At 43.8% G+C, this 13,796-nt stretch overlaps 1 protein-coding gene across 4 annotated transcripts; it reads left to right on the forward strand.

Moving 5' to 3' along the window:
* Window positions 1–416: 416 nt before the first annotated feature.
* Window positions 417–13,626, forward strand: LOC115185809 (PTB domain-containing engulfment adapter protein 1-like). 4 transcript variants are annotated; one of them, XM_029745819.1, is made up of 12 exons: window positions 417–510; window positions 4,148–4,212; window positions 4,315–4,386; window positions 4,981–5,079; window positions 5,464–5,601; window positions 7,502–7,618; window positions 7,786–7,872; window positions 8,016–8,252; window positions 8,563–8,728; window positions 8,938–9,029; window positions 12,269–12,279; window positions 12,652–13,626. In XM_029745819.1, the coding sequence occupies exons 1-12, from the start codon at window positions 483–485 to the stop codon at window positions 12,671–12,673; spliced, it is 1,134 nt and encodes a 377-aa protein (XP_029601679.1). In that variant the 5' UTR covers window positions 417–482; the 3' UTR covers window positions 12,674–13,626. The 4 variants fall into 4 exon arrangements, with proteins under 4 accessions (XP_029601679.1, XP_029601678.1, XP_029601680.1 ...); XM_029745818.1 differs by lacking the exon at window positions 12,269–12,279; XM_029745820.1 differs by lacking the exon at window positions 12,269–12,279 and having other exon boundaries at window positions 4,981–5,037.
* The last annotated feature ends 170 nt before the right edge of the window (window positions 13,627–13,796 follow it).

Here is a 13,796-nt window from a genome sequence, read left to right on the forward strand (position 1 = left end):
ACCAAACCTCAATCTAGCTCCTGTCTCCTTTACCTCCCAATACCAAACCTCAATCTAGCTCCTGTTTCCTTTACCGCCAATACCAAACCTCAATCTAGCTCCTGTCTCCTTTACCTCCCAATACCAAACCTCAATCTAGCTCCTGTTTCCTTTACCTCCCAACACATACCAAACCTCAATCTAGCTCCTGTTTCCAGTCATTTAGCTTCACATTGAACTCTCTGAGTGTGTCTCAAATAGCTCCCTATTCCCGACATGGTGTACTACTTTTGACCACGTGCCATAAGGCTCTGGTCAACAGTAGTGCACTGAATAGGGTGCCATTTGGGACGCTGATCTCTCTTTTCCCAGCCATCCTCTAATCCACAGCCCCTCAGTCAGTCGTTCAATGTCCTTGACCTTGACTTTGTTGTTTTGTCCCTCCAGGCTCCTGATCCACTGCAGAGCCCTGGTCTCAGTACCACCAGAGAAGCTATTGCAGTATGAACCGAGCTTTCAACAGGAGAAAAGGTAACAGCTCACTGTGTTCATTGAGTGCATTTGAAATAACACCATGTTTCTTATACACGAACAGCACAGTCTTTTGAAAGCATGTTGACCTCAAGTACGTACACACTGGGCAAGACCTGGTTGAATCAGTTGTTTCCACGTCATTTTTTAATCAAATTTAATGTGATGACGTTGAATCAAAGTGGAAAACTGGATTGATAAAAATAAATCATTGTAAGGGCTTTTTTTTAAACCTAAATCCAATCACATTTTTTTGGTTTGATTTCACGTTAGTTGACAACTGAACCAAATGTAAATCAAACTTTGACATTGAAATGAGGTCTGTGTCCAGTGGGTAGAGACATTTCATGTTGTAGTTCTTTATGGAATGTATGTGTTACTTACAGAACATAATGTAAAGGCAATTTGTACCTACTCAGGTCAATTGAATTCCTGATGAACAAATGTCTCAATTCTCTCATCTCTTCATTAGTGTCTCTCTAGTCGTGTCTACACTTTACACTTACATGCGACTTCTGCTATCATAATACGAAGCTCACATTGAAAAGACGGATCTAGATGCACAAAGGTGGCTTTGTCGTCAGATTGTGTTCCGATCTGTCTGACCACTTCAGGAGGTGGTCAGGGCTGCGTTGTGTGCAGATTTCTCCTCAGTCTGGACGCAATCAGGCTACCGAAACGCATAGCGTGGGCGACGTCATCAGCACTCCTCCCACAAGTCTCCAGAAAACGTGTGTTTTGGGACTGAGAGGCACCGTTTCATTACAACGTTGGAGGAAATATGTTCCTAGCATGTAGGGAACCTGTTTGCTGGCCTCAGAAATGGTATCCCTCTAGCTAATATTTAGAAAAAATATTTGGCTAGAGTTATGCTAACTCGTTTGCAGTCCCTTTAGCGTTTCTTGTTAGCTTGCTGGCTAGCTACAGTAGTTAGCTACTGCCGTCAGCTGTTGTGGCGTTATCATATTTTGCCTATTCCACTGTTTGTAGAATGCATACCTGATATCGAATATAGTGTGGGAACGGACACAATGTGGACACATTTTAAATGTAGACAGACGCATGACGTGTTTGGAATTCCATAATCAGAACTCCATTATCAGAATACAAAATCTGAATGAACAGTCAAGTCTAGACACAATCTCTCTCTCGCTTGTGCTCTGCGCTCTCTAAGCTGCAAAAAGTCTAGACATGGCTGGTTACGTCTGTCAGTGGGCTGATACAGGTGTCTCTGACCTGATGTTTTACTAGACTAGCGACTTTGCTCCTTTCCTAATATGCATGCATATACGCCGCCTCTGGCCTCCGATGCTCCACAATCTTTACCTCACCACCACCGTCTGCCCAGAGTTTCTCACTTAGTAGTCGCAGCAGTAGCTGGGTTTGGTGGTCTGAATATTTCATTAGGATGCTGTGAGGCACATTCTATTCTGTTGTCAACCCCACTCTACAAATGTCCACTCACTTTCCTGCTCCTCATTTTAAACATCCATAGTAGTGTGTGTGTGTGTGCTGGATCTTAAAGCAGCCTCTACCCGTCCATCCACCTAGTACTCACCCCTGTTGTGTTGACAGTATTTCCAGGATAAGTTAGCAGACAGACACATTGTTACTCTAAAACAGTCCCATTTCATGTACACACTTATTTAAATTTTATGTTATTTTTATTGTTAATTTTGTAATTTGTGATGTCTCCTATCTCAGAGACAGATTTACATAGAGAACATCTGATGCAGACAGGGTCTCCAAATGGGCCCTGGTCATTGATAGTGTACTGTATAGGGCATGCGGTCACATTGATAGTGTACTGTATAGGGCAATGATAGTGTACTGTATAGGGCAATGATAGTGTACTGTATAGGGCATACGGTCACATTGATAGTGTACTGTATAGGGCATACGGTCACATTGATAGTGTACTGTATAGGGCATACGGTCTCATTTGAGACACTGTCTTTACAGCCTTTCCTGTTGGTCGTAAACTGTAGAGACACATGGGCACTGAATGTGATTAATCAAGGTGAATGAAAAGTATATAGTATTTTCTGAGAACTATTCATTAGGCGTGGCTGTTCAATCCATACCTTGCAGTTAGTGTATATTATCACCGTCAAAGTGAGAAAGAGTTGGAATAAAATGAGGCTGTGTGCTTTCCTACCAGAAAAAAACCCATAATGCATTTTCTTTATCTGAACCACAAACACCACTCTCTTGCGTCCCTGTTATATTCATTTACATTACTATTCCAGATCAACTTACAGTACAGTCAGTGCAGTACAATCACGTTCCGTGCCAATGTGTCTACAGTAGGAAAAACGAGCACATTTCCACCTGACTGAATGTGTTTCTCTTACACTAATACTACCTGATGTGTTCATTTACATTGAGTACAAAATATTAAGAACACCTTCCTAATATTGAGTTGTCACTATATGGAGGTTACACCAATACTACCTGACCTCTATATGGAGGTTACACCAATACTACCTGACCTCTATATGGAGGTTACACCAACACTACCTGACCTCTATATGGAGGTTACACCAATACTACCTGACCTCTATATGGAGGTTACACCAATACTACCTGACCTCTATATGGAGGTTACACCAATACTACCTGACCTCTATATGGAGGTTACACCAATACTACCTGACCTCTATATGGAGGTTACACCAACACTACCTGACCTCTATATGGAGGTTACACCAACACTACCTGACCTCTATATGGAGGTTACACCAACACTACCTGACCTCTATATGGAGGTTACACCAACACTACCTGACCTCTATATGGAGGTTACACCAACACTACCTGACCTCTATATGGAGGTTACACCAACACTACCTGACCTCTATATGGAGGTTACACCAACACTACCTGATCTCCTATATGGAGCTTATACCAATACTACCTGATCTCCTATATGGAGCTTATACCAATACTACCTGAGCTCTATATGGAGGTTATACCAATACTACCTGGCCTCCTATATGGAGGTTACACCAATACTACCTGACCTCTATATGGAGGTTACACCAACACTACCTGATGTATCCCTCTACATGGAGGTAAAATGTGTTTTCTCTCTCTTTGTGACCTTTCGGTAATCCCCATGGTTCTGTATGGAATGTGGAAGGAAGGCTTGAGCACATGGGGAGCAGTAGCCTTTGATATTGGAACTCAACTCAGTGGGGCCACTGGTCTAATGCCAATGCTAAAAATTGCTGTGGTTATGCTCACCTGTTATGTGAAGGTTAACAGACACAAGCCTAATCGTTGATGGCATGTAGATGCTTCCTGATACAAGACACTAGTTCCTCTTGTTGCATTAATGAAGATGAACAGAATCACAGCAAATGCATCATTGGTTTAATTGTCAATGTTCCCTTTTTTATATAATTTGTTTGTTGTACCATCACTTTGTTTATCTAATCATGTAGCTTATAGATGCTGCAGACACTTTCTGGGGAAGAAGAACCCGGTTCAGCCCAGTTCTAATCCTGTTTCTGTTTAAGGCTTGGATGGCAAAGAATTGTTTACATGTTTTAAAACTTAAATATGTAACTTTTTCTGTATCAAATTTCAATAAATGTATGTACGGTTTTAACCTTCATTCATTTGTTTGTTTCAGATAAATCTGGAGGGATGACACCCCCCGAGGCTTTGGCCAAGAATCACATGGCGTACAATGTCAAGGTAGGATCTTCTAACTACACTTCCGCCTGCGTTGAGCTCACAGAGAGGTGAAGAGCACTATCTACTGGACAGAACATGATGTGCCGTTTTATCCTGTTGCAGTTCCTTGGCGTAACAGAGGTTGACCAACCAAAAGGCACAGATGTCATAAGGGTAGCAGTGAGAAAGCTGAAGGTATGCTCTTAAGAATTTCCCCCAGTACTCAAACAATTCAGATTTTATAGGACCTTAGATTTGTCACTGTCATAACATACCATCCAAGCCACTGCCTGTTCACCCCGCTATCATCCAGAAGGCGAGGTCAGTACAGGCGCATCAAAGCGGGCACCGAGAGATTAAAAAAAACAGCTTCTACTGTATCTCAAGGCCATCAGACTGTTAAATAGCACAGAGGCTGCTGCCTAAATACAGACTTGAAATCATTGGCCACTTTAGTAAATGGACACTAGTCACTTTAATGTCACTTTTAATTTAATGTTTACTTATCTTGCATTACTCATCCTACAATATATGTACTGCATTCTATACTATTCTACTGTATCTTAGCCGATGCCGCTCTGACATTGCTCGTCCATACATTTAAATATTCTTAATTCCATTCCTTTACTTAGATTTGTGTGTATTGGGTATATGTTGTGAAATTGTTAGATATTACTGCACTGTCGGAACTAGAAGCACAAGCGTTTCGCTACAACTGCAATAACATCTTCTAAACACGTGTATGTGACCAATAAAATTATATTTGGATTTGACGTTTCAATCCTGCAGTTCCAAAGGCATATCAAGAAATCAGAGGGACACAAAACACCGAAGGTGGAGCTGCAGGTATCCATCTACGGAGTGAAATTATTAGACCCCAAGACCAGAGTAAGTCCACTGTGAGGTCCTCATAATAGACCAGATTATTAGACCCCAAGACCAGAGTAAATCCACTGTGAGGTCCTCATAATAGACCAGATTATTAGACCCCAAGACCAGAGTAAGTCCACTGTGAGGTCCTCATAATAGACCAGATTATTAGACCCCAAGACCAGAGTAAGTCCACTGTGAGGTCCTCATAATAGGCCAGATTATTAGACCCCAAGACCAGAGTAAGTCCACTGTGAGGTCCTTATAATAGGCCAGCATCATTGGGTCTTTTGTGAAGAATAAACTCACCAAGCAGTCAGCCCTTACTAAAGCGGTCTCTGTCTTAACATTTTTTTTTATGACTAGAATTAGATACAGCTCATTTATCTTCATTCATTATAGGATGTACAGCACAACTGTCAGCTTCATAGGATATCCTTCTGCGCGGACGACAAAACGGACAAGAGGATATTCACCTTCATCTGCACAGAGCCAGAGACCAAAAAACACATCTGTTATGTGTTCGACAGTGAAAAATGTGTAAGGAAAAAAAGTATCAGTGTTTTTATATGGATTCTTTAGAGGTTATAATAACCTCCTATGAATCTTAGATGTCAATTTACCAGACGTTAGTCCATAGTACAGTGAGGGGAAAAAAGTATTTGATCCCCTGCTGATTTTGTACGTTTGCCCACTGACAAAGAAATAATGAGTCTATAATTTTAATGGTAGGATTATTTGAACAATGAGAGACACAATAACAACAAAAAAATCCTGAAAAACGCATGTCAAAAATGTTATAAAATGATTTTAATGAGGGAAATAAATATTTGACCCCTCTGCAAAACATGACTTAGTACTTGGTGGCAAAACCCTTGTTGGCAATCACAGAGGTCAGACGTTTCTTGTAGTTGGCCACCAGGTTTGCACACATCTCAGGAGGGATTTTGTCCCACTCCTCTTTGCAGATCTTCTCCAAGTCATTAAGGTTTCGAGGCTGACATTTGGCAACTCGAACCTTCAGCTCCCTCCACAGATTTTCTATGGGATTAAGGTCTGGAGACTGGCTAGGCCACTCCAGGACCTTAATGTGCTTCTTCTTGAGCCACTCCTTTGTTGCCTTGGCCGTGTGTTTTGGGTCATTGTCATGCTGGAATACCCATCCACGACCCATTTTCAATGCCCTGGCTGAGGGAAGGAGGTTCTCACCCAAGATTTGACGGTACATGGACCGTCCATCGTCCCTTTGATGCGGTGAAGTTGTCCTTTCCCTTTAGCAGAAAAACACCCCCAAAGCATAATGTTTCCACCTCCATGTTTGATGGTGGGGATGGTGTTCTTGGGGTCATAGGCAGCATTCCTCCTCCTCCAAACACGGCGAGTTGAGTTGATGCCAAAGAGCTCCATTTTGGTCTCATCTGACCAAAACACTTCACCCAGTTGTCCTCTGAATCATTCAATGTTCATTGGCAAACTTCAGACGGGCATGTATATGTGCTTTCTTGAGCAGGGGGACCTTGCGGGCGCTGCAGGATTTCAGTCCTTCACGGCGTAGTGTGTTACCAATAGTTTTCTTGATGACTATGGTCCCAGCTGCCTTGAGATAATTGACAAGATCCTCCCGTGTAGTTCTGGGCTGATTCCTCACCGTTCTCATGATCATTGCAACTCCACGAGGTGAGATCTTGCATGGAGCCCCAGGCTGAGGGATATTGACAGTTCTTTTGTGTTTCTTCCATTTGCGAATAATCGCACCAGCTGTTGTCACCTTCTCACCAAGCTGCTTGGTGATGGTCTTGTAGCCCATTCCAGCCTTGTGTAGGTCTATAATCTTGTCCCTGACATCCTTGGAGAGCTCTTTGGTCTTGGCCATGGTGGAGAGTTTGGAATCTGATTGCTTCTGTGGACAGGTCTTTTATACAGGTAACAAACTGAGATTAGGAGCACTCCCTTTAAGAGCGTGCACTTAATCTCAGCTCGTTACCTGTATAAAAGACACCTGGGAGCCAGAAATCTTTCTGATTGAGAGGGGATCAAATACTTATTTCCCTCATTAAAATGCAAATTAATTCATAACATTTTTGACATGCGTTTTCTGGATTTTTTTGTTATTCTATCTCTCACTGTTCAAATAAACCTACCATTATAGACTGATCATTTCTTTGTCAGTGGGCAAACGTACAAAATCAGCAGGGGATCAAATACTTTTTTCCCCCACTGTATGAGGTCACCGTGTTTTGGAAGCATTACTGAATTCATCCTAACTAGTTGTTTCAGGTTTAAAGAGGTGTTAGAGGTTTTATTTTTAAGCTAGTAGTTCTGAAAATAGCAGTCAAGAGCAGAAAAGGTCCCCGAAAAACGTGTACATCATATATGTACAACACGTCAAAGGGTACTTTCACTAGATGTTTGAGGATAACCATGATGCACTGAATTGCAGGCAGAGGAGATCACTGTCAGCATTGGTCGAGCATTTGACCTGGCGTACAGGAAGTTTCTGGAGTCTGGCGGGAAAGACGTGGAGATGAGGAAACAGATCGGCAGTCTGCAGAAAAGAGTAAGTCTGCGTTCGTTCTACAGTGGACTAATGTTGATCAGAACTCTCTGGTGCACTAATTAATCATGGAATGTAGTGCCACATCCTGACATAACTAGAGCATGAAAAAGGCCTAACAAAATGGGACCTCTTAGATTATGATCTTGGCTTGTGTTTGTTGACTTTAGATTCTGGAACTGGAAACTGAAAATTCCAAGTTGAAAGAACGACTTGAAGATCTAGAGGATCACATGGCAGATTGTCATGGCTCACCGGTAAATTAGCTACTAATCTAACAGTTTCTGTCTCGCACTAATCCCTAGAAATGTCTGCCGAAACAATACCTTATCTTACTTCCTGACATCAGTGATAACAAATCACTACCCGTTTCTTCTTTTTCTGGCTGATTTCTCCTCAGCTTCTACACTTGAACTCTTCTAACGAGGCCCACATGCTGCCGAGTCCCTCGTCTATGTTCTGGGGTGACAGTGTCAGCCTGAGCGCCCTTTCCTTTCTAGAGATGTCCTCTGTGGCTCTAACCCCAGCCAGCTCTCCAGACTCCAGTATCTCCGCTGGTCTACTAACCCCTCCACCCAGTAAACCTACCCAGTCCAGGCTACCGCAGCATTATGGATGTTGCTTACCTCGACCGCGAGTAAATAGCTTCTCTCACTCACTCACTCACTCACTCACTCACTCACTCACTCACTCACTCACACTCTCTCTCTCTCTCTCACTCACTCACTCACTCACTCACTCACTCACTCACACTCTCTCTCTCTCACTCACTCCTAGAAGAAATTGTGCTATAGAGAAGCAAAAGGGTTCTATGGTTCACTTCATAATCACAGAAGCGCCCTTATTTTAGACAGTGTATTATGTGTGTGGCTTTATGACTGTAGCCTTAGTACGACATCCAGCTCCCATTCAACAGCTTTGTATTTGCTTGTTCCCCCCCCCCCCAGGCATGGAGCACCATTTCCAGGCGTCCCCCGACGGACGTTTTCGACATGGTTCCATTCTCCTCAGGGTCTCCTGTGGCAAGGAAACCTGCCATCAATGGGTCCTCTCCTCCTCCTCCCTCCTTTTCCCCTCCTCCACCTCCTCCACATGTTTTCCTGAAAGAGAGAGGTGACTACTCTGCCGCACTATGCTCCTTTTTACATTATGTCGTAATTAAATTGATTGATAAACTGTTGTATGCAATTGCATAAATACTAATACAAGTTGTTCAATTAACAATTGCACACATACAGTATGCTGATTCAACTCCTGTCTTCCCCCTCTCTGCTGTGTATTTTCCCTCGCTCCCTCATCCTTCCATCTCTCCCCTCCAACAGGAACAGATATTTTGGGGGCGGAGCCTTTTGACCCGTTCCTCTGCAACACTTCCTTTCCTCCTGACGTCCAATCTAAACTGGATGAAATGCAGGTGTGTACATTCAACTGTAGGAACAGCAGTGTTTCTAGAGCGAGTCTTTGTAATGCTCATATTTACCTTAATAAGGGGCATATTACCCATAATGCCAAAGTACACAGGCTTTATGTGCTCAGTCATTGGTGTAAGTAATAGCATTGCCTCTAAACAAATATAGCAACGCTCTACCATTATGCTGATTAGATGTTTTATCAAAGGAAAAATACTGTATGCTTTGGCTGCGTTCCAATCGACATGGATTCTGCCTTTAGAATGGGACACAGCTTTTCTAGAGTTTATACTGGACCCGTCTTATAAGAGTTGAATGTTCATCTTGTCATTGTTGTAATGCCGTATATTGTTTACATGGTCTGAGTAAATATTTTACATATATTAAGTATAAACTCAGCAAAAAAAGTGTCCCTTTTTCAAGACCTTGTCTTTCAAAGATAATTCTTAAAAATACAAATAACTTCACAGATTTTCATTGTAAAGGGTTTAAACACTGTTTCCCATGCTTGTTCAATGAACCATAAACAATTTATGAACATGCACCTATGGGATGGTTGTTAAGACACTAACAGCTTACAGGCAGTAGGCAATTAAGGTCACAGTTATGAAAACTTAGGACACTAAAGAGGCCTTTCTACTAACTCTGAAAAACACCAAAAGAAAGATGCCCAGGGTCCCTGCTCATCTGTGTGAACGTGCCTTAGGAATGCTGCAAGGAGGCATGAGGACTGCTGATTTGGCCAGGGGAATAAATTGCAATGTCGTTACTGTGAGACGCCTAAGAGCTACAGGGAGACAGGATGGGCAGCTGATCGTCCTCGCATTGGCAAACCACATGTAACAACACCTGCACAAGATCGGTACATCCGAACATCACACCTGCGGGACGGGTACAGGATGGCAACAACAACTGCCCGAGTTACACAAGGAACGTACAATCCCTCCATCAGTGCTCAGACTGTCCGCAATAGGCTGAGAGAGGCTGGACTGAGGGCTTGTACGCCTGTTGTAAGGCAGGTCCTCACCAGACATCACCGGCAACAACATCGCCTATGGGCACAAACCCACCGTCACATGACCAGACAGGACTGGCAAAAAGTGCTCTTCACTGACGAGTCGCGGTTTTGTCTGACATGGAAGACATCCTCCTCCTTCATGTGGTACCCTTCCTGCAGGCTCATCCTGACATGACCCTCCAGCATGACAATGCCACCACACACAGAACGAGCAGTATGGCTGATTTCCTGCAAGACAGGAATGTCAGTGTTCTGCCATGGCCAGCGAAGAGCCCGGATCTCAATCCCATTGAGCACGTCTGGGATCTGTTGGATTGGAGGGTGAGGGCTAGGGCCATTCCCCCCCAGAAATGTCCGGAAACTTGCAGGTGCCTTGGTGGAAGAGTGGGGTAACATCTCACAGCAAGAACTGGAAAATCTGGTGCAGTCCATGAGAAGATGCACTGCAGTACTTAATGCAGCTGGTGGCCACACCAGATACTGACTGACTTTTGATTTTGCTGAGTTTATAATCTAAAAAGATTATGACCTACAGTTCATCTAACTATATACACTGCTCAAAAAAATAAAGGGAACACTAAAATAACACATCCTAGATCTGAATGAATGAAATAATCTTATTATACTTTTTTCTTTACATAGTTGAATGTGCTGACAACAAAATCACACAAATAATCAATGGAAATCCAATTTATCAACCCATGGGGGTCTGGATTTGGAGTCACACTCAAAATTAAAGTGGAAAACCACACTACAGGCTGATCCAACTTTGATGTAATGTCCTTAAAACAAGTCAAAATGAGGCTCAGTAGTGTGTGTGTGTGTGTGTGTGTGTGTGTGTGTGTGTGTGTGTGTGTGTGTGTGGCCTCCACGTGCCTGTATGACCTCCCTACAACGCCTGGGCATGCTCCTGATGAGGTGGCGGATGGTCTCCTGAGGGATCTCCTCCCAGACCTGGACTAAAGCATCCGCCAACTCCTGGACAGTCTGTGGTGCAACGTGGCGTTGGTGGATGGAGCGAGACATGATGTCCCAGATGTGCTCAACTGGATTCAGGTCTGGGGAACGGACGGGCCAGTCCATAGCATTAATGCCTTCCTCTTGCAGGAACTGCTGACACACTCCAGCCACATGAGGTCTAGCATTGTATTGCATTAGGAGGAACCCAGGGCCAACGCACCAGCATATGGTCTCACAAGGGGTCTGAGGATCTCATCTCGGTATATAATGGCAGTCAGGCTACCTCTGGCGAGCACATGGAGGGCTGTGCTACCCCCCAAAGAAATGCCACCCCACACCATGACTGACCCACCGCCAAACCGGTCATGCTGGAGGATGTTGCAGGCAGCAGAACGTTCTCCACGGCGTCTCCAGACTCTGTCACGTCTGTCACATGTGCTCAGTGTGAACCTGCTTTCATCTGAAGAGCACAGGGCGCCAGTGGCGAATTTGCCAATCTTGGTGTTCTCTGGCAAATGCCAAACATCCTGCACGGTGTTGGGCTGTAAGCACAACCCCCACCTGTGGACGTCGGGCCCTCATACCACCCTCATGGAGTCTGTTTCTGACCGTTTGAGCAGACACATGCACATTTGTGGCCTGCTGGAGGTCATTTTGCAGGGCTCTGGCAGTGCTCCTCCTGCTCCTCCTTGCACAAAGGTGGAGGTAGCGGTCCTACTGCTGGGTTGTTGGCCTCCTCCACGTCTCCTGATGTACTGGCCTGTCTCCTGGTAGCGCCTCCATGCTCTGGACACCATGCTGACAGACACAGCAAACCTTCTTGCCACAGCTCGCATTGATGTGCCATCCTGGATGAGCTGCACTACCTGAGCCACTTGTGTGGGTTGTAGACTCCGTCTCATGCTACCACTAGAGTGAAAGCACCGCCAGCATTCAAAAGTGACCAAAACATCAGCCAGGAAGCATAGGAACTGAGAAGTCGTCTGTGGTCCCCACCTGCAGAACCACTCCTTTATTGGGGGTGTCTTGCTTATTGCCTATAATTTCCACCTGTTGTCTATTCCATTTGCACAACAGTATGTGAAATTTATTGTCAATCAGTGTTGCTTCCTAAGTGGAGAGTTTGATTTCACAGAAGTGTGATTGACTTGGAGTTACATTGTGTTGTTTAAGTGTTCCCTTTATTTTTTTGAGCAGTGTATATATAATCTAACTGTAGATTGTAACCTACAGTATATAATCTTATTCTCTCTCTTCATTGTGCAGCGTCAGCGACGGTTAGTTTACTCTCACCTATGTGTATGCTTCACAATGCCCATCACATCTTTTTTTTCCCCATGAAACATGCATTCACATTTTCACTGAGGTCTGCCTCTATTTGAATGTTTGCATCACTCATGAAAATCAATTATGTTCATCGAGGCCAACTGTCATAAAGTACATTATGATTGTAGCATACCATGTTTGCTCCCAGCCTGCTGGTCCTAGTCCTGCTAATTTCCTATCAATTAGCCATCATGTGTCTAGGATACTGCCCCGTAATTACAGCATTACTCATTGTTATATAGGACACACTGCTCTAGACTTCTGTAGTCTCTGGTTGGATCACTGACCTGTGTGTGTGTGTGTGTGTGTGTCTGTCTCTGAAGGAGGGGTTCAATATGGGACTAACCTTGGAGGGCACCATCTTCTCTCTGGACCCAGTGGACAGTCGCTGCTGACCCCAACGCAACCCTAACATGGACAGTTGATGTTGACCCCAACGCAACCCTAACATGGACAGTTGATGCTGACCCCAACACAACCCTAACATGGACAGTTGATGCTGACCCCAACACAACCCTAACATGGACAGTTGATGCTGACCCCAACACAACCCTAACATGGACAGTTGATGCTGACCCCAACACAACCCTAACATGGACAGTTGATGCTGACCCCAACACAACCCTAACATGGACAGTTGATGCTGACCCCAACACAACCCTAACATGGACAGTTGAGGCTGACCCCAACACAACCCTAACATGGACAGTTGATGCTGACCCCAACACAACCAACATGGACAGTTGACGCTGACCCCAACATGGACAGTTGATGACCCCAATGCTTTCCTTTTGTAGACATAATGTAATTGGTAAAGAAGTATTTGTATAAAATCAACATTTCTGGGACTATACGTTGGGACTATTTGCATTGGTTTAAATGGTGACCAATGTCATGATAAATGCACTGCAGTAGATGACTATTTTTCTACCCCATAAATAAAATGTATGTGTCATTTTTTGTTTGTGTGGGGGGTGCATTGCCTTTGTGATTGTCATTTGGATTATTGTACAGTCATTACATGTGATTAGTGGTTGGCAAGATTGGAAGACCATTAGCTCATCATTGACTTCCTCTCATTTTATGGACGCATGCCCTTCCTTGCACTTTAACAAATATTTTGCACCAGGAAGCTCTTTTTAAATGACTTTTTACCTTTCATTGTTGTTCGTCTAAACGTTGTAGCGGTATTGGTTAGAGAGGTAAAGATATGTTTGGCGCCAGGCAGGTATTAACCCTGGGTATGAGAGTGTGCGTGTTCAAAGACAAAACAAATAAAGCCTTAATATGTCCAAAAATCTTCTTGGCCAAATGTCAAGTCAATACTGTTCAAACAAATATACAACCTCACCTCCCTTTCACCCTCCTGCAGTGTTTCTGGTTGAATTGGACCGGTTTACAAGTTCTCTCTCTGAAAAATGTAGTTCATTTAATCTGATTGTCATAAGGTTCCATGACTTTGTCCACA

This window comes from Salmo trutta, unplaced genomic scaffold, assembly GCF_901001165.1.
Source record: "Salmo trutta unplaced genomic scaffold, fSalTru1.1, whole genome shotgun sequence".
Lineage (NCBI taxonomy): Eukaryota > Metazoa > Chordata > Actinopteri > Salmoniformes > Salmonidae > Salmo > Salmo trutta.